The sequence below is a fragment of the Siphateles boraxobius genome, unplaced genomic scaffold (assembly GCF_051911475.1).
Source record: "Siphateles boraxobius isolate OS27281-9 unplaced genomic scaffold, OSU_SipBor_1 6, whole genome shotgun sequence".
Lineage (NCBI taxonomy): Eukaryota > Metazoa > Chordata > Actinopteri > Cypriniformes > Leuciscidae > Siphateles > Siphateles boraxobius.
The window spans coordinates 37,909,775-37,934,070 of record NW_027509186.1 but is presented as its reverse complement, the minus strand read 5'-3'; the positions used below and the strand labels follow the sequence as shown (position 1 = coordinate 37,934,070).

General features: G+C 37.8%; 3 protein-coding genes and 1 long non-coding RNA gene across 4 annotated transcripts; all 4 read left to right on the top strand.

Moving 5' to 3' along the window:
• Nucleotides 1–433: 433 nt before the first annotated feature.
• Nucleotides 434–10,508, top strand: LOC143715405 (uncharacterized). Its single transcript, XM_077207164.1, has 3 exons — nucleotides 434–618; nucleotides 8,587–8,835; nucleotides 9,111–10,508. Exons 2-3 carry the CDS (start codon nucleotides 8,751–8,753, stop codon nucleotides 10,241–10,243), a joined length of 1,218 nt encoding a protein of 405 aa, XP_077063279.1. The 5' UTR covers nucleotides 434–618; nucleotides 8,587–8,750; the 3' UTR covers nucleotides 10,244–10,508.
• A 5,053-nt stretch (nucleotides 10,509–15,561) lies between these two features.
• Nucleotides 15,562–17,420, top strand: LOC143715421 (uncharacterized). The gene is made up of 2 exons (XM_077207199.1): nucleotides 15,562–15,759; nucleotides 16,064–17,420. The coding sequence occupies exons 1-2, from the start codon at nucleotides 15,675–15,677 to the stop codon at nucleotides 17,089–17,091; spliced, it is 1,113 nt and encodes a 370-aa protein (XP_077063314.1). The 5' UTR covers nucleotides 15,562–15,674; the 3' UTR covers nucleotides 17,092–17,420.
• A 499-nt stretch (nucleotides 17,421–17,919) lies between these two features.
• LOC143715447 (uncharacterized) lies at nucleotides 17,920–20,749 on the top strand. Its single transcript, XM_077207257.1, has 2 exons — nucleotides 17,920–18,092; nucleotides 18,971–20,749. Exons 1-2 carry the CDS (start codon nucleotides 18,008–18,010, stop codon nucleotides 19,762–19,764), a joined length of 879 nt encoding a protein of 292 aa, XP_077063372.1. The 5' UTR covers nucleotides 17,920–18,007; the 3' UTR covers nucleotides 19,765–20,749.
• A 1,492-nt stretch (nucleotides 20,750–22,241) lies between these two features.
• LOC143715506 (uncharacterized) lies at nucleotides 22,242–24,237 on the top strand. Its single transcript, XR_013195781.1, has 3 exons — nucleotides 22,242–22,298; nucleotides 22,410–22,566; nucleotides 23,966–24,237. It is a non-coding gene; the product is annotated as an uncharacterized LOC143715506 (long non-coding RNA).
• The last annotated feature ends 59 nt before the right edge of the window (nucleotides 24,238–24,296 follow it).

The window sequence follows — 24,296 nt, the reverse complement described above, 5'->3', positions numbered from 1 at the left end:
TTTAGCCAGTAATTTAAAGATCCATATTAATATGAGTAACTGCATTCGTAAGGCAATGACATCTGGCAGAAGTGTTGGGAAAGGGAGATGAGACATCCGTTTCAGATTCAGAAAAAAAGAGATGGGGTTTTATATTAGGAAGAAAAGAAGAATCTTCGCACATGACACAGCATTAAATGCCAATTTACATAAAATCTATAAGCATTTTACAGGGAAGTGCAATAAGTGTAAAGAATCAGAAACAGCTGAACATGTTCTCATGCATAGCATAAAAAACTAAAGACGTATTAACAGGGGAGACGTAGGAAAATCTTCTAGCTAAAAAATGTGAAATAATTCCTATTCAATATACAAATTTGAAGGAAACGGGAATTGATGTAAGAATATTGTTTTGTTTTTTTCTCATTTCTCATCAATGCTCCACACTCCAGTTCAGTTGGTGGCGGTAATGCACCGAAAGCTGGTCTGTCAACCGCTAAGAAATTAAAAAGAAGAAGCAGAAGCTAAGTAGTAGAAGTCTGCTTTTGTTGTCACGGAGAGAAAATCTACTGGATTATTTACTTAAGGAATTAATAAATAATATTTGGATGCATTCATAAAAGGTCTCCAGCATGACAGGTATGTAGCGCTGTGATTTTAAATGAATCATGTTGCAAAACGGACTAACTGATGTGATACAGCTGGTTTGATGTTAGATATTCTACAGATATTCAGCCGTGAAAAATGTCAATGGATTCTAAGTGAATAATACTTGTGAAAATGTACTTTACTTGAAAAGTATTAGAACGTAGAACTAACACATCACGGTGAATATGTTTTAATGCACCTTCAATTTGTAGCAACGTAGTAGTGACGAGCTAGGGCTTGGGCCAGGTAGGGACCGTCTACAAAGTACAGGTCCTTCTCAAAAAATTAGCATATTCTGATAAAGTTCATTATTTTCCATAATGTAATGATAAACAAATTAAACTTTCATATATTTTAGATTCATTGAACACCAACTGAAATATTTCAGGTCTTTTATTGTTATAATACTGATGATTTTGGCATACAGCTCATGAAAACCCAAAATTCCTATCTCAAAAAATTAGCATATTTCATCCGACCAATAAAATAAGTGTTTTTAATTCAAAAAAAAAATGTCACCCTTCAATAAATTATGTTCAGTTATGCACTCAATACTTGGTCGGGAATCCTTTTGCAGAAATGACTGCTTCAATGCGGCGTGGCATGGAGGCAATCAGCCTGTGGCACTGCTGAGGTGTTATGGAGGCCCAGGATGCTTCGATAACGGACTTAAGCTCATCCAGAGTGTTGGGTCTTGCGTCTCTCAACTTTCTCTTCACAATATCTCACAGATTCTCTATGGGGTTCAGGTCAGGAGAGTTGGCAGGCCAATTGAGCACAGTAATACCATGGTCAGTAAACCATTTACCAGTGGTTTTGGCACTGTGAGCAGGTGCCAGGTCGTGCTGAAAAATCTTCATCTCCATAAAGCTTTTCAGCAGATGGAAGCATGAAGTGCTCTAAAATCTCCTGATAGCTAGCTGCATTGACCCTGCCCTTGATAAAACACAGTCCAACACCAGCAGCTGACATGGCACCCCAGACCATCACTGACTGTGGGTACTCCAGTGCTGCTTCTCTGTAGCCCAGGTCAGGTGCTTCTGCCGCTGTTTCTGGTTCAAAAGTGGCTTGACCTGGGGAATGCGGCACCTGTAGCTCATTTCCTGCACACGCCTGTGCACTGTAGCTTTGGATGTTTCTACTCCAGACTCAGTCGACTGCTTCCGCAGGTCCCCCAAGGTCTGGAATCGGTCCTTCTCCACAATCTTCCTCAGGGTCCGGTCACCTCTTCTCGTTGTGCAGCGTTTTTTGCCACACTTTTTCCTTCCCACAGACTTCCCACTGAGGTGCCTTGATACAGCACTCTGGGAACAGCCTATTTGTTCAGAAATTTCTTTCTGTGTCTTACTCTATTGCTTGAGGGTGTCAATGATGGCCTTCTGGACAGCAGTCAGGTCGGCAGTCTTACCCATGATTGCGGTTTTGAGTAATGAAACAGGCTGGGAGTTTTTAAAAGACTCAGGAATCTTTTGCAGGTGTTTAGAGTTAATTAGTTTATTCAGATGATTAGGTTAATAGCTCGTTTAGAGAACCTTTTCATGATATGCTAATTTTTTTGAGATAGGAATTTTGGGTTTTCATGAGCTGTATGCCAAAATCATCAGTATTAAAACAATAAAAGACCTGAAATATTTCAGTTGGTGTGCAATGAATCTAAAATATATGAAAGTTTAATTTTTAACATTACATTATGGAAAATAATGAACTTTATCACAATATGCTAATTTTTTGAGAAGGACCTTATATGTGGAAGGAAAAAACAGGTGGTTCTCTACTTATCATCATTTACACTTCATTGAAAACTAACTGCCCTTTTGTGAAACACTGCCATTTTAATGACACACCTAATGATCGTGTGAAAAAACTTAATCATAATTTGTTAATTTAGAAATCAGAGCTCAATGATTTGAAAAATAAATAAATAAATACATTTAAGCCATTTTAACCCCTTGAATTTTTGTTTATAGTGTAAAAATAGCAAATTTGATCACTTAGAAATCACATCATTTTTTAAATATATTTTAAAACAATTATTTTATAATAATTGTATAAGTATAGTAGCCTAATTTAAAAAAATAGTTTTCAATTAAGTGTTTGCTTTTCCAAGAGATCCTGTGGCATTTTACATGTTCTGTACCTGTTTTTGTAGTTTCAGAAATTGTAAGAAATAAAAGAAAAACTAAAATAACATCGCCTTCCGGCGATTGACATTTTATATTGGTTTTGTCATGTTACAGATTCCTGAAAACCAAGTCAAATCATCTTTATTTCTTACTGTCAAAGCAGCTTCAGAGTAATAGCCAGAAAAAATAATGTGTTAATATCAAAGTTTTACAGATATGAAACAAGCAAATTCAGCTTTAAAGCAGCTCTAAAAAGACAATATAGTCATCTGGTTTTATATTAATAATTTAGATCAGTGAGTGTCAATGTTGCAGGTTTGGACGAACCATCGGGCTGACATTTTGAATTTTGTCATAAATTGCTAAATCTTTTAAATGATTTGACATATCCGCACAAAAATTGTATATTCATCTGCATGTCCTGAAGGGACTGGAAAAGTTTAAACACAACGCCACCTAGTGTTCCAGAGATGTACGTTTTTTCCCCCCCAAAACGCTTATAACTTTTTGAAAACATAAATTTGTGGTGTCTAACTGTTCCGTGGTTTATGTCGATTCCGACGATATCACAATTGTCATTTTCCATCAATTTGCCTGTCCGTCATATTGAAGCAAATAAAAAAACAAATTTTGATGATCTTTAGACTGAGCTGCACAGAAATGACTGAACGGATTTTTGATATTCGCTACCGTTCCCAAAATATTCCTCTCCGAAGTTGACCTTGCCTTATGCTAGTTTGTCCCGATTATGCAGTTAAAAGATCATTCACTGCATAACTTATTTCTATGGACAAAATGTATCTAAAAATAGAGGAAACAAAGTGAGCTGTTGCGGGATAGATACGTGGTCCAAGCTGCCCAAAAAAGAATTCTTTATTTTAAGCTCCAAACTAATGCGTAAGCTTAAAGGGCATCTTGCAGGTAAAAAAAAAAAAAAAACTAAATTAGTACATAACTTGTATTAAAATACCATATGAAAAGTTAATGCATGATTTAAAATGTTTTAAAACAACATAAGGGCACCAATTTAGTAGATAAAGTGAGCGTTTCTTTGACTGCTCGTAAAAAACGCTTTTTTTCAGCATCGCGTCATTTTACGTCACACGAGGGAGTTGTGTGTGTGCTCTAGGGATGGCTCAATACCACAATTTTGGCTTCGGTACGATACCAGAACCTAATACCTCGGTATCGATACTAAATCGATACCACAGGTAAAAAAAAAAAAAAAAAACAGTCTCAAAATTTAAGTGACACTTAAAAAACACTGCTTGAAACTCTCCACTACCAAATGTGCTAAGAAAAGGTATCAAAATGTAAAATAAAATAATAATAATTCAGTCAGGGAACATACAGTAGGTTAAATTTTGATTTTGAAAAAAAACCCTGAAATTATACAATTAAAATAGGTTAATATCTATAATAATAGATTAACATATAATAATAATAATAGAATAATGAAATGACATGTAAACCATTAGCTGTCATGCATCAACAGAGAATTATCAACATTTATTGCATTTATTCATCTTGGTTTGGTTACTGTTTGGGTTCATATTAGTTTAATGCATTGCTAAACATGTATTAGTATATTTAATTTTCTAGGTCATTTAATTACTGATTGATATAGATTAATAAATGCTATAATACTGTTAGGTCTGGTTACCTAATGAATGTTGACAAATGTAGCTTAATTGTAATATTAGTAATATTCATATTACTACTATTACTCTCTCTCTTTCTCGGCTTATTCCTCTAGGGGTCCCCACAGCGCGCACTAATATGCCATTCATTTTACTATCACTAATACTAAAATTAATATTATTCAAAATTTTATTCTTTATTCATTCAAATTAAATTAATGTTTGTTTGAAAATGCAAAAATGATGAGACCTAAACTTAATTCGTTCTAGCCTGCCATGCAAGCAGATTTTAGCTTTCGTGTTTACCGTATCATGTATAATTGATAAGCTCTTAGGTATGTGCGCTGTTCAGTGTTCAATAAAAGTCTAAATTAAATCAGTTGAATGATGGACTAACCTGTCGATCTCTGAACTCTTTGTACAAGTCAGGATGAGCAACTGACAAGTCAAGAGCTTAGGCAGATTTGATGTGTTGCCTCCCCGTTTGCAGAGTGGTGCATAGAGATCTGTTTCTTTACTCATCTCATTACTTTTGTAGGCAAAGTAATGCCTTATTTCACTCATACTGCTCTCTCTATTTATTAATTTCGGGCATGTAGAAATTCGAATGAGCTTCCTTTGATCCATCGTGTTCCTCTGTTGTCACCGTTTGCCGGTTTCGCATGACCCGCGTCAGTTTAGGTAGCGCACTGCCGCCTAGCGGTGAACTTCGAAACAGCAGCGCATTAAATACCGAATTGAACAAAATTAGGATATTGTACCGTTTGAAATATAATATATACCGGTATTTTTGCAGTACCGGTATACCGCGCATCCCTAGTGTGCTCTGCGTCAGCTCAGTGCTGAGTAGGTTGGTATTCAGTAAGAGCGGTCGTGAGTCAGTGTTTTCGGTAGTTTTTGTATTTTAATTTATCATCGTCATGGTAAATTATTGTGTTTGTGGAGGTTGCAAAAACTCCTGCCTGTCAGGACATCGAGTCCACAGGTTTCCTGACAAAAAAAAAGGACGATTGATGCTATCTATCTTTCGTGACTGGGTGCGGTTTGTGCAGGTGAAGAGACGGGATTTCTCTTCTGCATCGGCTTCGAAAAACGCGGTCGCGTGTAGTGTTCACTTTAGATCGGAGGATTATCATCCCGGCGATATGATGGAGTTCAACATGGCATGCCGAAGCAAGAACTGCCTCGCATTTCCCACACATGCACCTATGGAACAAAAACGTGTATCAGGAATAAAAATATCTCTCCGTCTCTCGATGAGAAACCGCTAAATTTAACGTTAGTCTGGACGGATATTAATGAGCATGGTGGCATACGCCTGATCAGCTACACATTTCCATGTTATACAATTTAAATAAGACAATATCTCTATTGTAAATGCAAACCCCTCAATCAACGCAACGTCATTGCCAAAGAGCTGCATGTACACACAAATTATCTGAACAGTTGCTATTAACTGATATACGATGGTAATAATCTGTACAATACTGTGAGCACAGTGTATATTGTCCTGTCACCATTTATAGCGAACGTGTATATATCTATAAGCTAACACTGTTCTCTCACCAAGACACTTGTCCTGTCCTCCACTGGTTCTCCTCACACCATAACTCAATTTGTCTCCTCTGACCGTTGTTCTGTCTAACATTAATCCTGGCCTGTCCCTGCTCTCTTGGCAGCATAGCAGGCTCGTAATTGTATGGCTGTGGTCATATAGAGTAAGTATGAATAATTTCCTCAGGGTCCGAAATTATTCTCTCTCCAACAATTCTGGATCGATTCAGAGAATTTCAGAATCGAGTCTGACCTTAGTTTTTAAACACAGATGCGTGATGATGCTGCGCGTGCTTTAGAAACAACCGTATTCTGCTTGGTTCCACACTCTCTCTCTCTCTCTCTCTCTCTCTCTCACTCTCACGCACACACACACGACACCGCTCGAACCTTCCGAAAAATAAGCTTTCATAAAGTTCGGGTTTTAAGCGAATTACAAGGACAGTCGCGGGCTTCATTGCACAGGTTTTGCCGCTTTGATGTTACTCTTGCAGTGCGCGGTCTTGGCCGCCGGAATTTTCTTTACAAATGCTCCACAAAGGCATCATTTATGTCTTTCGGAATGCAGTTGGCTTATATATAAAAAATATGAAAATCACTGAGAAAGCTGCTTTCGTTTTAAAATACTTACGCACGCTTTGTGAAGAGTGCTCGTGCATGCGTCTGTGAGCGACTCATTGGTTAATTGTACTTGCATCTCAAAATGCTTTTGACGCGAAATTAATGTAAACACGGTCAGTTATATCTTAAACCAACAGGACAAACCACATTTACAATATCAAAAGAGATATGTGCATTAGTGTGAATGCAGCTTATCGTATAGGGGGAAATCACTCCAGCTCTTGAATGGAAAACGTTCAGACAGCCTACCTTTAAATACTGAAAGCACTCTTTGTTTATTGCTTGTAATGTTTTTTTGTTCCTCTTTATTTACTAGCTTTTATATTTTGAAGCTATATTAGTTTATAACCCATTTAAAATTCTTAACATGTAATTGGTTTAATTAAATAATTGGTTTAATTAAATGTGTTTATATATATATAATTTAAAGTATGTATATTTACACATGTAATTAAATACATATTTTAAGCATTATTAAGATTAATTAATGAGAAAAAAATTAGATCGGATCATGAGCTGCCTAAAGATTCCCATCCCTACTGTACAATGATTTATTGCCTGTCTTTGTCGACTAATACAGAAGGTAAAGAACTTAAAGTAATCGCATATTAAATCGCAATCGCAATATGTTTAAAAAAAATCGCAATTAGATTTTCCATAATCGTTCAGCCCTAATTGTGATCCATTGTTTTCATATTGTTTGAATAGACCGCTCCTCCTCCTCCCATTTTCAGATGCGGAAGTAAATTTTCTCACAAAAACGACTCCAGAAGCCAATGTAGTGTATTTATAAGTATAATTTAAAGAAAATCTAGTTCCTACATTATTTTTCTATACATTGACTCAGGTCCTCTCACCTGCAAGATGCCCTTTAATGTTTAATGCGCAGGTGCTCTGACAGACGCATGTGCCGGTTAATTTCCTAAATGTTACAAATTCACGCGAGTATTTCCATTTTGCATGAAGGCTCATTCTGAAAGTCTGCGTTAAACTTCAAACTAAATATATTTTAATATTAATTGATATTAAACTTAACTGAACGAGTGCCGCCGCGCACTCTACTTCCTGTAGAGAGGAAGACATTTAATATTCAGAGCGAAAATAGGCTATGTATTTTACTGAAATATCTGTTGTTGAAATTTAGGTTTAAAGGTCTACATGTAATTCAAGTAAAGGAATAAAATCTTGTAATTGAATATAAATGGAAGACTTTTCTTACATTTACAGCCTGTATAATAAAATGCCAGTAAGAGTGAATGTGTGTGTTCCTGCACAGCATCGCTCTAATCTGTTAACACTGAGTTTGTGTTTTAGTTTTCTTTATTAGCATAATTATATATAGATATATTCCCTATATATGTTTTCATAGCATTCAGTTGGCACGTTTGTTTGAAGTATGTAGGAAAAGTGTGTTTTGTCAATAAAAGAAAAGAAAAAGAAAAATTGGCTTTTTATCTGGTTAATTGAAGAAATAATCGCCCAACTAATTGATTATCAAAATATTAAAGTTGCAGCCCTAGTTTGCTGTTAAAGGGGACCTAATATGCCCCTTTTTTACAAGATGTAAAATAAGTCTTTAATGTTCCTAGAGTGTGTATGTGAAGTTTTAGCTCAAAATACTCCACAGGTTATTTTTTATAGCATGTTAAAATTGCCACTTTTGAAGGGTGAGCAAAAACGTGACGTTTTTGTGTGTCCCTTTAAATGCAAATTAGCTGGTGCTTCTGGACCCCTTCCTAGAAGAGGGCGGAGTTTCAAGAGCTCATACCAGCAACAACAAAACAGGACAATCTCACGCACTAAGAATGTCAGAAACTGTCAGTAGTGGTGTTCAGCTTTATTTGTTCAGACCGGAGCCGGACAATGATGGAGAGATTCGAGAATAAGTGACATGTAGAATGCAACAGAACGTGTCTGGATGGTTAATTGATGTTGGTGTTGAGTTTTAGTGAATTTGGCATAATAGGTCTCCTTTAAAGTATTCTAGTAAAAATTCAGTAACTTCTTTTTGATTTTTCCAGACCAGGTCCCGTGGGCGTCAGTATCACACAGTGATCACAGTTCACACCTGCAGTGAAGCCCCTCCCACAACAATTCACCAATAAATACTGGGAATATTCCCATCATCCTACAAGAGAAGGACAAACTCCAGGAGTAGCAGCTGAAATCTGTGTCACTGTTAAAGATGGAGTTTATTAAAGAGGAGATTGAAGACATGAGTGATCCAGAACCATCCAGAATAAAACATGAAGATACTGAGGAACAAATAGGTTGGTGTTTATTCTTGATTCTTCATTGTTGACTGTTGATAAAGAAAGATTAGCTGGTGGTGGCTATTAAATAATGTCCACATTAGAGATGATAAATGAAACAGAAGTTGCATCTAAATGATCATAATCTTGAATGGCTTTTGTTAATACATTTTAAATGGATTAACAAGAAAATTATGGAACTAACACATCAAAGATATGATACTTGATACTTTCCTTTGTTAAATCAGAGTTCACATGAACCTATTTTAACCAAATAACATTTTTTATTTTAGACTGGATGGAGACGAAACTGCAAAAACATGAACTGAATGAAGCAGAGGAGGAACAGCAGAGCATCAAAACTAATAAGCTGCTCTCCTGCACTCAGTGTGGAAAGAGTTTCAGACAAAAAGGACACCTTAACATACACATGAGAATTCACACTGGAGAGAAACCGTATCCATGCACTCAGTGTGGAAAGAGTTTTTCTCAAGCATCAGGTCTCAGGAATCATCTGCATGTTCACTCTGGAGAAAAACCATTTAACTGTGATCAGTGTGGTAAAGATTTTCATTCATCATCAAATCTAAAACAACACCTGAAAGTTCATTCAGATGAGAGGCCTTATGTGTGTTCTCTCTGTGGAAAGAGTTTTTTATGGCTGCGTCATTTTAAACTGCACCAGAAAACGCATAATGAAGTGAGAGATCATGTGTGTTGTGACTGTGGAAAAAGCTTTACCACAACTGCCCATTTGAAAAATCACCAAAGAATTCATACTGGAGAAAAACCGTACAAGTGTTCATATTGTGAAAAGAGTTTCCGTCGTTCTGAAAACCTGAAATCGCATGAGCGAGTTCATACTGGAGAGAAGCCGTACCAGTGTACTGAGTGTGGAGAGAGTTTCAAATGTAAAACTGATCTCAGATATCATTTGCATGTTCACTCTGGTGAAAAACCATTTAACTGTGATCAGTGTGGTAAAAAGTTTATTTCCTCATCACATCTAAAACAACACCTGAAAGTTCATTCAGATGATAGGCCTTATGTGTGTTCTTTTTGTGGAAAAAGTTTTTTATGGCTAAAAAGTTTTAAACAGCACCAGAAAATACATAATAATGAAGTGAGAGATCATGAGTGTTGTCTGAAAACACATAATGAAGTGAGAGATCATTTATGTTGTGACTGTGGGAAGAGATTTACTAGAGCTGCCAATCTGAAGCAACACCAAAGAATTCATACTGGAGAAAGACCTTACAAGTGCTCATATTGTGACAAGAGTTTCACTCAGTCTCCGCACCTGAAATCACACGAGCGACTTCATACTGGAGAGAAGCCATACTACTGTACTCAGTGTGGGAGTAATTTTAAACATTTGTCGAGCCTTTCCACTCATTTGAAAAAATGTTGCAATGTATCAATGTAAATACATTCAAGTAAATGTGTGAGATCAGATAAGGAGTTTTACTAAATGCACAATATCAGTTTAATTTTGTGAATTTGGTCAAAAGCTTGGAAAACTAGAAAGGCAGAGTTGAAACTTCACCAGTCAACAACTTTTACAGTCTAAATAAGTCGTTGTTGGGTTGTGTGCTAATTGTCTTTAGAAATATTTATGTAATTTACAAAATTTACTATATTGTCTTCTGATAGTACATGCAGTTATGAGAAATAAAACAGAATCAACATTTTGTCTTGATTAATCTATTTACTGAACACAGAGAATGAGTTATATAGTTTTAATCACATTCATGAGTGGAAACATTCTATTTGCACCAATAATTCTATAAATATCAGGTTTATGTTCAGTTAGTGTCACTTTCATGGACTTTTAGTTTGTTTGTCATCTTCTTGTGGCTCCCCGTCCCACCTCAGATCACCTCGCTTTGTCTCAATCTGTCAGCTCCGCCTTGGCTCCTCTCACCTTTGGCTCCACCAGACACCCTCGGCCTTTCGACTCTACCGGGTTCCCTCATCCCACCAGTTCCCCTTTGGTGAGTCGTCACATGGACTTTCGGATCTTCCTCTACGCTCAGTTCCTCCACCCTTACGGCTGCAATGGGCTCCTCCTTCCCTCTGGCTACGCTTCAGTCCTCCATCACACCGTCATCGCCTCAGTCCTCAGGGAATCTGGTTCCACCTCAGACGCTCATCGATGCGGCATCGCCCAGGCCTCCTGTGCCAGCTCGTCTCGTCGCCATTGTTCTCCGTCTGCGCCCTGGAATCCATCGGCTCCGCCTTCGTCGGTCGTCCCAGAGTTGACGCAAGCCTCTACTAGGGCTGCACAATTAATCGCAATTAATATGAAATCGCACTTAAATCGAGTTGACTTCTCACGATTTTGGAATCGCAACGGCTGCGATTATTTTTTTATGCGCATGTTGTCATTGACGTACGGCTCTGTAAACACTGCTCCATCTCAAAGCACTGAGTTTGAGTCACTTATAACGTGCATTTGAAAAAGCAACACGCGTCAAACAACTTTCCAAACATGAGAAGCAGAATCTCTGATCCAACAAAAGACAACATTTAATAACATGCTTTTAATCCAAACTCACTTCATAACGACAGTTGAGCATCCTTCTGTGAGATGATGTGGCTTCTTGCACAGAATAAGGCAGTCATGTGTTTATAAGTCATGTTTAATCAATCAAAGCATTTCAATCTTCTGTTGATTCAGCTACAGAAAGTATGATGGCCTATAGGGATTTCCTGGAATGCTGTGCGTTATCGTACTTCTGCGGCGGGGCATATTTGGGGTTGTGTGTGAGACTCCCTCTGGCGTTCAGATTGAACAGCATTTACGGCTGATCAGCTGTGCTGCACTGACAAGCTCTGCATAAAATAATTGCAGCCTTTGCCAAATCGTGTGCGGTCTTATTGCGAATAATTGTGCAGCCCTAGCCTCTAAACCACCTTGGCTCACTACACCATCTCCTGTCACCATCTCCTGTCACCATCCCAACACCATCTCCTGTCACCATCCCAACACCATCTCCTGTCACCATCTCCTGTTACCATCCCTACACCATCTCCTGTCACCATCCCAACACCATCTCCTGTTACCATCCCTACACCATCTCCTGTCACCATCCCAACACCATCTCCTGTCACCATCTCCTGTTACCATCCCTACACCATCTCCTGTCACCATCCCAACACCATCTCCTGTCACCATCTCCTGTCACCATCCCAACACCATCTCCTGTCACCATCTCCTGTCACCATCCCTACACCATCTCCTGTCACCATCCCAACACCATCTCCTATCACCATCTCCTGTCACCATCCCAACACCATCTCCTGTCACCATCTCCTGTTACCATCCCTACACCATCTCCTGTCACCATCCCAACACCATCTCCTATCACCATCTCCTGTCACCATCCCAACACCATCTCCTGTCACCATCTCCTGTTACCATCCCTACACCATCTCCTGTCACCATCTCCTGTTACCATCCCTACACCATCTCCTGTCACCATCCCAACACCATCTCCTGTTACCATCCCTACACCATCTCCTGTCACCATCCCAACACCATCTCCTGTCACCATCTCCTGTTACCATCCCTACACCATCTCCTGTCACCATCCCAACACCATCTCCTGTCACCATCTCCTGTCACCATCCCAACACCATCTCCTGTCACCATCCCTACACCATCTCCTGTCACCATCCCAACACCATCTCCTATCACCATCTCCTGTCACCATCCCAACACCATCTCCTTCACCATCTTCTGTCACCATCCCTACACCATCTCCTGTCACCATCCCAACACCATCTCCTATCACCATCTCCTGTCACCATCCCAACACCATCTCCTGTCACCATCTCCTGTTACCATCCCTACACCATCTCCTGTCACCATCCCAACACCATCTCCTGTCACCATCTCCTGTTACCATCCCTACACCATCTCCTGTCACCATCTCCTTCACCATCTTCTGTCACCATCCCTACACCATCTCCTGTCACCATCCCTACACCATCTCCTGTCACCATCTCCTGTCTCCGTCTCCTGTCACCATCTCCTGTCACCATCCCTACACCATCTCCTGTCACCATCCCTTCGCCGAAGTTTGGAGGTTTGTAGATATTGCTATTTAGTAATAAGGAAATTTCACGAATGGAGTTATTGCACAGGTGAAAACCTTTCACAGTACCACGCTTGAAATTACTCCTGAAAGCGACCCATTCTTTCACAAATGTTTGTAAAAGTGTCTGCATGCCTAAGTGCTTGATTTTATACAACTGTGGCCATGGAAGTGATTGGAACACAATTGAATTCAATTATTTGGAGGGGTGTCCCAATACTTTTGGCAATATGATGTACCAAAGCTTCAGTCCACCAAAGCATTGAATGAAGGGAAAATGTGGAATATTTTTCCAAATACTGTATTGTATCTGATTACTGTGCAAATTTACAGAAGATAATTTTTTTCTATAACCAGGAGAGAGTATTCAGTATAAATGAAGAGAACTGGGTCCAGATTTGGAAATCCCATGTTTTGCTATCCAGGATCAGGTAATCCATTTTACTTATGTGTCGGTTTTTCAAAGCAAAAGTGAAATGGATCACCCTGATCCAGATGCACATGTTTGTAGATGACCAAATCTGGATTACTAGTGCTCCAAATGGGATTAATGTGTTTATTTTAATAAATATATTATAATTTTTTGCCAGATAGAAGTGGTTGAGTAAAGACACAAACTGAATGAAGCAAAGGAGAAACGTGACCATTTAAAATTGGCCTTTCAATCCAGTATCACTCTTAGGCTGAAATCTATCTGAACCTATTTTGAATGCAAACTGCAAATAATATTTTGGTGTGTACAACTGCTTATAAACTTTTGTTTTCTTTTCACCATAACTCTACCACCAACTTTTCAAAAAGTCTGGGTTTAAGGTGACATCTGTGTGCCTTTTTTATGCTTATTTCTGACCAGGTTACACGGCAGCCTATTATTTTTGGTGAACACTACTAAATAAATCATGTGTAAAACTGTGGGAAATTTTCCTGCTATATAGACAAATGGGTGACCTGCCCTTTGAGCGTGGTAAGAGTTATTCCAAAAAAGCTTGCCAAGTAATTTTTACTTTTTTTATTCTATTTTATCGTAATGAACTCGAAAAACCGCTCTTGGATGTTTTTGTTGGCATCGATGTAACGTAGCATAAGCACCAGCTGGGAGTGGGTGGAAATGTCAGTCGTTTCATCGGCTTGTATGGCGATGAAATCTGTGCGCTTTACTCCGTCCAGAATGTAATCCTTCAGGACTGACAGCATTGTGTCTAATAGCTTGTTTTGTGTGGTCTTTGACGTACCTTTAAAAACTGTGGCTGTCTCAAGGTGCTCCTCCAGCACGCTGTCGAGTGAGGCAACGAAGCCCACCAGTCCCCTGAAAATGCCGGATTGTTCGAGGTGTCAGTCTCGTCATGCCCACGCAAGGCCAGCTCAAAAGCCTCACAAAACTTCGCATAGTCGATTATTTTGTATAAGATGTGCCGTTTTTATCCACCTCCTCGTTGTGTTTTCTCCACCGCAACCCTGTGGCCTTCGTCAAGCTGCGTAGCGATGTTAACTCTTCCCAGTATAGCTAGCTTAATGGAATTATCCATGTGTACCTTGGTGTTCTCGTGTTTCGTTACCTTCTCAGACAGGTGTTTCATATCCCTCTCTCCGGTAACTGTCCATGATGGATCTGTCCCCGCAGTTTTAAAAAGTAAGCACGGAAAGCAAAATAAGTCATTAGCATGGCCACATCCAGCCAGCCAAGCCTTTCTATTATACCAGCTACGTGAGAGGCCTTGCACGTACTGCTTCCCTTTATCGGCTGTCTGATAGAGACATCAGGTTGATCTGGTCCCAGCTCTTTCAGAAGGAGTTTATTTGCCAAAATTCTCCTCTCAAACAGATCTTGGAGGAGACATTGTACCGAGTTAGAGTTAGCAGTCATTTTGTTCGCCATTGTCATACAGTGAAAATAGCGCCCTAAGACTCGTCCTGACTTTGGCCGCCCGCTTGGGACGCGAAAAGAATCACCCATAGCTGACTAGATTTGTTAGTTTATGTCAATGTCAGTTTATGTCAGTTTATGCCAAATATTTATATCTTAAACATATATCTATAACTAGCACCCTCTTTTTGGCCAGCCACCCCTGGTGGCCATGATGAATTGATGCCATCTGCTTATGAATAGTTAGTCTATTAATGTCTCCTGTATAGTGTCCTGATTGCATATGAAATTATGATGAATAAAACATCTTGTCCACTGCATTAAGTTGGTCTTGCAAATATAAAATAATTTTGATAGCTTATTCAACAACCACTGTTTTATTCTTTGATTTGTGAGCATTTTTATCCAAGTTAAATGACAAAACGTGTAATCTGAATCAGCAAATTTCCTTGTTTAATTAGATTTTTAACATTTACATCAAACCTTCATTTATCATGGCTGACACATACATCCACTGACTAGACCCAAAAAGATAGCCTATATCAACATTTGCCACAGTACTAGTTGCACGTCTGTATTGTTTTTAATTGTTAGCATATGTTTCAGTATTATTTTAAGTCTAAATACCTTACCTAAGTCATTAATGCCTTAGATTCTGTTACATAATGCCTTGAAGAAATGTAAACTATATAATGCACTTAAATCAAAATCAGCAGGGCGGAATAACAATATTCCCCTTTTCCAAACTCAATACTACACTCCAATAGGTGGCGCTAATGCACATTAAAGTGGTTTCATAAAACGTAAAAGAAGAGGAAGGTCGTTATGAGAAGAAATAACAGGAGAAATCCAAGCAGAAACAACTGAATTCTGTGTGCTATATTATAATAAAGATGGAGATTATTAAAGTGGAGATTGAAGACATGAGTGACCCAGAACCATCCAGAATAAAACATGAAGATATTGAGGAACAAATAGGTTGGTGTCCATTGTTTATTCTTGATTGTTTACTGATAAGAAACATTAATAAAGCTTCAAGTTCAACAGATTGGGTGGCTATAAGCAGTTTATAGATAATAAATGACACAGAAAATTAATTTATATTATCATAATCTTATATAGTAGTATGTCAAACACATTTTAATTGTATTAACAAATGAATGACAGAACTAAACTTTGCCGCATCAAAGATCCGGTAACGTTACCTGATCTCTGTTGCTTACTTCTTTTAAATCAGAGTTCACTTGAACTGATTTTTAACCACATAATATTTGTATCTTAGACTGGATGGAAGTGAAACAGCAAAGACAAGACCTGAATGAAGCAGATGAAAGTTGTAGCTACACAACTCAAGGAACAGAAGCCAAAAAGCTGCACACATGCACTCAGTGTGGAAAGAGTTTCACACAAAAAAGAAATCTTAACAAACACATAAGAGTTCACACTGGAGAGAAACCATATCCATGCACTCAGTGTGGAAAGAGTTTTTCTCAAGCATCAGGTCTCAGGAATCATCTGCGTGTTCACTCTGGAGAAAAACCATTTAACTGTGATCAGTGTGGAAGAAAGTTCATTTTGTCATCACATCTAAAACAACACCTGAAAGTTCATTCAGATGAGAAGCCTTATGTGTGTTCTCTCTGTGGAAAGAGTTTTTCACGACTGGACTGTTTTAAACTGCACCAGAAAACACATGATGAAGTGAGAGATTATATATGTTGTGAGTGTGGGATGAGCTTTACTAGAGATGACCATTTAAAACAGCACCAAAGAATTCATACTGGAGAAAGACCTTACAAGTGCTCATATTGTGACAAGAGTTACACTGTATCTGGAAACCTGAAAGTGCATGAGCGAATTCATACTGGAGAGAAGCCGTACCAGTGCACTCATTGTGGAGTTGGTTTTGCACGTAAAGACAGTCTGAAGAAACACACAAAAATTCACACTGGAGAAAAGCCATTCGCTTGCCATCAGTGTGGAAAAAGTTTCATACAAAAACCACATCTTATCAAGCACATAAGTACTCACACTAAACAAAAGCCTTACGTTTGCCCTCAGTGCGGATGGAGCTTCACAACTGAACACAAACTTAAGATACATCTGCGTGTTTGTCCTGGAGAGAAATCATACTCCTGTCCGCAGTGTGGAAAGGGTTTCGCACATAAATCAAGTCTTAGTTGTCATCTGCGTGTTCACTCTGGAGAAAGACCTTTTAAGTGTACACATTGTGACAAAAGTTTCACTCGGTCAGGAACCTTGAAAAAACACGAGCGACTTCATTGCAACCACCATAGACTGTCGAGATAACGTACCACAGCTTGTATGGGAAGAGTTTCACCTAATCAGGAGATTTCGAGACTCACAGAAAAAACAGTTTCTCCCATCTTAGAAGTTGCTGAAATTGACCCCTTTCACATTTCTGGGTTTTGAATGCAGATGTAATCTAAATTAGGGTAAATACAGTATTTTTTATTGCAAATTCTGTCAGGCGTGCTTGTGAGGTGGGATTTGTATGGCCAGGATAAATTGATGCCATATGTTTATGACTAGTTAGTCTATCAATGTGTACTATATAACAATAATCAATGTGTACTGATTGTACATTAAATAAGAAATAAAACATCTTGTCTGCTGCATTAAGTTGTTTGTGCAAATATATATAAAAAAAATGATAGCCTATTCAACAAACAATTTTATTGTTTCATTTGTGACAATTTTAATCCAAGTTAAATGACAAAACGTGTAATCTGAATCATCATATTTCCTTGTTTAATTAGATTAATAACATTTATTCCAAACTTTCACTTCAATATATATATATAAAATAACTTGAAATCTCATGGCTGACCAAATGGGACGATTGTCACAGTCTGATATATTGCACTCTATAGTCTCTATTGTTTTGAATTGTTAGCATATGTGTCAGGGTTTCTTCAGTGTTACTTTAAGTCAAATATGAAGTAATGCCTCTGCTTTAGATTTTCATACATAATGCCTTGAAGAAATTGAAAGTATATAATGCACTTAAATTAAAATCAGGCCAGAATTACACAATTCCCTTTTTCCAAACTCAATACTACACTCCAATAGGTGGCGCAAATGCACATTAAAGCGGTTTAAAAACTCATAAAACATAAAAGAAGAGGATGGTCGTTCTGAGAGGAAATAACAGGAGAAATCCAAGCAGGAACAACTGAACTCTGTGCGCTGTACTATTATAAAGATGGAGATTATTAAAGTGGAGATTGAAGACATGAGTGACCCAGAACCATCCAGAATAAAACATGAAGATACTGAGGAACAAATAGGTTGGTTTATTCTTTGTTGACTGCTGAGAAACATTAACAAAGCTTCATTTCAACAGATTGGGTGACTGTGAAATAATAAGCAGTAGATGCAAAATGCATTCTAATCTTGTAAAGAAGTTGTCAAACACATTTTAATTGTATGAACAAGTAAATGACAGACCTAAACGTTGGCGCATCAAAGATCTGATACCTGATACTCTGTTGCTTTCTGCTGGTAAATCTAGGGTGACCATATTTTGATTACCAAAAACCAGGACACTCGGCCGGCAAACAGATACTCAAATGATACTCGAAGTTTACTCAAAGATGCCTTATTAATTTCAACACATTTAAAGTAGGCTATGCCTCCTCTGTATGGATAGAAAATTGTTATATTACAAGACACAAATTCAGATAGGCGTCTCAGAGGTTACTCACCATTTTGACAGGTTTTATTATGTTAAATAAACATAACAGTTTTATTATGACAGGTTTCAAAAATAATGAATGAAATAATGATACAAATAATGTATCTTCTGTATTAGAAAAATAAATATATAAATAATGAATAACTTAAAGAAACACCTCCAAATTGAACAAAAATAGCTCTCACAAACTTACAAAAACGAACTAACAAAATATATTTATATCTTTAGTTTTCTTCCTCTTTATCCTGTTTTTCTTCCTCATCCTCCTTGTTTGCCCATCTATATTTTGCTGTAGAGCTGATCTTTCCCAGCAGTTTTTTGAAAACCAGGACATTTTCATCACTTCATAAAAAACAGCCAGGACAGGACGTGAAAACAGGACATGTCCTGGGAAAACAGGACTGTTGGTCACCCTAGGTAAATCAGAGTTCACTTGAGCGGATTTTAACCACATAACATTTTTTATTTTAGACCAGATGGAAATGAAACCGCAAAGACAAGACCTGAGCGAAGCGGAGGAAAGTCGTACCTTCAAAACTCTAGGAACAAAAGCCAAAAAGCTGCACACATGCTCTGAGTGTGGAAAGAGTTTCAGACAAAACGGAAACCTTAAAAGACACATGAAAATTCACACTGGAGAGAAACCGTATCCATGCCAACAGTGTGGAAAGAGTTTCACCCGTACATCAGGTCTCAGTAAACATCTTCTCTGTCACTCTGGAGAAAAAGCATTCAACTGTGATCAGTGTGGTAAAAAGTTCATTTTATCATCACATCTAAAATCACACCTAAAAGTTCATGCAGATGAGAAGCCTTATGTGTGTTCTCTCTGTGGAAAGAGTTTTTCATGGCTGATCAGTTTTAAACTACACCAAAAAACACACAATGAAGTAAGAGATCATGTGTGCTTTGAATGTGGGAAGAGCTTTACTACAGTTGCCCAACTGAAACGGCACCAAATAATGCATACTGGAGAAAAACCTTACAAGTGCTCATATTGTGACAAGAGTTTTGCTCAGTCTGGAAACCTGAAAGTACATGAGCGAATTCATACTGGAGAGAAGCCGTACCAGTGCACTCAGTGTGGAGTTGGTTTTGCACATAAGGACAATCTGAAGAAACACACAAAAATTCACACTGGAGAAAAGCCATTCGTTTGCCATCAGTGTGGAAAAAGTTTCATACAAAAACCACATCTTATCAAGCACATGTATTCACACAAGACAAACGCCTTACATTTACCATCAGTGCAAATGGAGATGTGATATTTTTTGAAAAAATATATTTGGATAAAATTTTTTCAAATAATTACATAATAATGTAGTCCTAATTTAAGTAAATTAATAAATAATTCATCCTATCCAGGTAACAGCTGCAGAATTGTCAAAAAAGTGATGACTGAATGACTGCTAAAAGCACACCAACATATCCTGAAAAGTTCTTTTGAAATAAATGGATGAACAGTATTATTAGTTATATTATTAGTCCCTTATTTGCCACTCTAATCTCATTTTACCCCTAAGTCCCAAATCAAAAACAGTACATTTGTTATTTCAAAAATAAAAAGTTTGTTATAAGCTGAGAAAATAAGCCAAGGTACTTCTTTGCATAATCCCATTCAAACAACAAGTGAGATGTTGTTTCAAGTTTAGATACAGAATGTGAAGAGATGTCTTGAAATTAGTAAGAAAAGAGTTACAGTTATAGTAATTATGAAGAATTCTATAATGATGTTCTTTCAGCTTGTTAAGAGGGCACTTTATATCCATTGACGGTCCTCATGCTGTAGAATATTTATTTTGTCTTTATTAAATGTCATTATTAATTGAACTGCATCAACCAAGAAAGGGGTCAAATCGATTTGCAAATATAAACAAACATTTACCGTAACTCTCTTACTCTCTCTGATGATTCCTGACCCTTGATTTCAGTTTTTTTTTTTTTCAGGAAACAGCTAAGTAGTCTGTTTTTTTTTTCTGTGTATAGTTTGTTCCGATGATATGATGTGTATATTTTACTATTTTCTACAGAAAATAAAATATTTTCTTATATATAATGGCACCATAGATGCATTGTTAGCTTTTGAGTTGTTAAACTGTTAATGGAGTAGGTTTTAGAGACATTCTGAACTATATTGGAGTACAGCCAAAACAAACTTTGTTGCATTATTTTCCTGTTATCACTGTAAAGCTGCTTTGAAACAAACTGTACTGTAAAATGCGCTATATAAATAAAGGTGACTTGACTTGACTTTTACTGCATGCCAGACTACTATTTTTAATATTGGTCGCAAATGTGTTTTTAAGGCTTTAGTAGATCTAATTTAGCGCACATTTTCGAACTGCAGTGCCTAGATGGTTGAATCATTAATCAGATGATCAATACACATGTTTTGAAGGACCTCCTTTAGCATGAGAGTCCCTTTAAAAGAGTCGGTCCAGTTCATCTCATGCCGTGGATGATCGCTCGTCATCATGGCTCTGAATATTAGCTGCTGTTGGAAAGGGCTCCTTCTGCTCTCTTTCCTCCTGATCTGTGTCAATGGAAAAACATCAGGGCCGTAAGTTTTTAAAAAAAATTTCAGAGGATAAATTATTAGTTACTATTATAATTATTATTTGATGATTTCTCCTGTATTTATTTAACCGATCTGTGTTGCACAGAAGAGGGTTACTGTTTGAAAGACAACTTAAGGCTTAAGATCATTTATAATTAATGACAGTGACAGATTTTTAAGAGCAATATTGCTCTGAATAAACATACAAAAATAAATAATTTAGTCACCAGACTTAATACACAGTTTGCTCTTTTATTCTCACTTCTCATATAATTGATCAATATTAAATTAACTGTATTGATTTACACTCCAACTTATATCTAACCCCTCAGGCAATATTGTATGATCATATTCTCTGGACAGATATTTCATTGTGACGTTTCCTGCGGTGATCGAGTCCGGATCTGAGGCCAAACTGTGTGCAAGTCTTCTCAAACCCAATGAAAGCCTTGTCATGAACATTCATCTGGTTCATGGTATCCAGAGCACATTAATAATAATAATAATAATAATAATAAAAATGTATTTCTTCAGCACATTTAAACACAACACGAGTTGACCAAAGTGCTTTACAGATTCCACATTTCAAAAAACATAAAAAGGACAGACATAAAAAGGATACAAATCATTCCGAGCCACAAAGACTAAAAGCAATTAAAAGCCACAGTAAATAGATAAGTCTTCAACGCAGACTTAAAAGCTTCAATGGAATCGTAAGCCTTGATGTAAGCAGGGAGACCATTCCAAAGCCTCGGTGCAGCCACCGAGAAGGCTCGGTCTCCCTTCGTTTTCAGGCGAGATTTTGGAACCTTTAGCAGTGAGCTTTGCGATGATCTTAATGGTCTAGAGGTGCAGTGATGCTGCAATAGCTCAGAGATATAAGCAGGGGCTTGTCCATGTAGACCCTTATACACCATTAAAAGGACCTTAAATTGCACCCTAAACTCCACCGGGAGCCAGTGTAAGGAGGCCAGAACTGGAGTGATGCAAGAATATTTACTGGTCCCAGTCAGCAATCTGGCCGCTGCGTTCTGCACTAGTTGCAGACGCGCCAGAGATTTTTTGGACACACCAACATACAGGGTATTGCAATAATCTAATCTGGACGAGATAAAAGCATGGATAACAATTTCCATATCTTTAGTAGACAGAAAACCTTTCATTCTGGCAATCCCTCTAAGCTGAACATTACTTCTGCAGGAGAAAGCTGAAAAAGAGTTTCATCGCTGCTTTAACTTCAAGGTCTGCCATCAAAACATAAGCACAAAATGAATGTTATCAAATATGTTAATATGTCATAATGCATCTAGTGTTTGTGGCAGGTTGTGAATACAGGAAATTATTTCTCATCAGGCTCCTCTGGTCGTGGCAGAATCAGTGCAGAAAATGAAGGTCGAACTTCAGGGAGAGAATTTCAAGATGACTGACGAGAGAAAAGTCATGTTCAAACCTTACCATCATCCATGTTTTATCCAGACTGATAAACCCATCTATATTCCAGGACAGACAGGTGAACTGTGAATGTCTCAAAGGCTAAAGCTCAGTAAATAATGCTGTTGTCACTGACATCTAAACCCTGATCACAGCTGATATAGCTGATAGCTGATATTTACGTATAAGTAAAGCACATTATGATCATGCAACGAGCTGATGTAGCAGCACAGGTCAAATATTACAAATGTTGCACAAACCAGCAGATGGTAAAACAGTATTAAAGGTGGGGTTTGTGATTTTGAAAACGACCGGCAGATTTTGAAAATACACAATTCAAATGGTCCTACCCTCTTTCCTCCAACGCTGGCCCTGACTCCACCCATTTGAAGAACATGGACGTGCAATCATGCACGAGCGAAAACTCGGATGCACAAGAGATTGTAATGACGATTTACTACTAATCATGGAACTGGCTTTACGGACGAGATGCGCATGCGTCACGAGCTTTGAGTATGCGCACGTAGGGGACACAGGGGTCTTGGAAATGATTGGTTGGAGTTTTTCGAGTCCTTCCCGTTCCACAGATGATTAAATTGCTTAATTTTCATTTCAGTGCTTCTAACTCAGTGGCTGTAAGTGGGTTAACAATAGGATTTCAAGTTATTTTGAACAAATGGACAAAAAAGAGAATCACATACCCCACCTTTAAGTAAACAGTTCAATGGATTTACAAACTTGTAACCCAAAAAGAGGAGCAGAGGAAAAGATAAGAAAAGCAGATATTAAGGATGAGTAGCTTTGAAGTCTAACAGCCTTGGAAACACGAGAATGGTCATCTAGTGTGTGTGTTTGAGCAATCCCCTCATATTCAAACATATATGTTCAGCCCTAAATACTGTAATTAAACATTTGATATGTAAATCTCTTGATATCAGTATCTGTGTGACTTTATTTTATATGAAATCTAGAGATACTGTAGATTAGGGGTGTTCTTGGAGAGCCACAGCCCTGCAGAGTTAATCTTTAACCCTAATTATTAAATGTACCTGATCCAGCTAATCAAGTCCTTCAGGGTTGTTTAAAATCTACAGGAACATGTGTTGAAGCTGTGTGTGGACTAAACTCTGAAGCCCTCCAGGAGTTTGACACCCCTGCTAAAAACTGTTACATGTTATAAACCTTATAGCTGTCTGGGATAGGCCTGCTTGATTCTAACTGGTCAGCTGGTGCAAATTGGTCAGACATTTTTGTAACATTATGGCTAAATAATGTGACAGCTTGTTAAATTTGGCTCAAAAGACACATTCACCCAGCAGCAGAATACAGTTGTCAACCCTGTATTTGACCCTTAATACGCTTCACGCGTACATTTTGTTATTTTACAGGAGAGAAATATGACTGTCAGAAATTGTCCCTTACATATGAGCTGAAGACATCAAAAGTGAAGTTTTTTAATACACATTTCTATTTTACAGTGAACTTCAGAGTTGTTACCATGGATACAAACTTGGCACCCCTTGATCAGCAGGTCTGATGTGTTTATCTTGCATCTTTATTTTCTCTTGCACTGTTGCATACACGTTTAATAAATAAACACATTTTTGGCTTTAACACCTATTTGCTCTTTCACAGAATAGTTCATTGGTTCTTGAGGTAAGAACACAAAACCTTCTGTGCAGTCATAACAAATACACCTTTTAAATCTGATTAAAACAATATAAATTTGGTTATATTTGGAATTATTGTATTTTCAGTAGGGTAATTCAATATTTCTTCATTGATAGTCAGGATATGTGTAGCTGACTG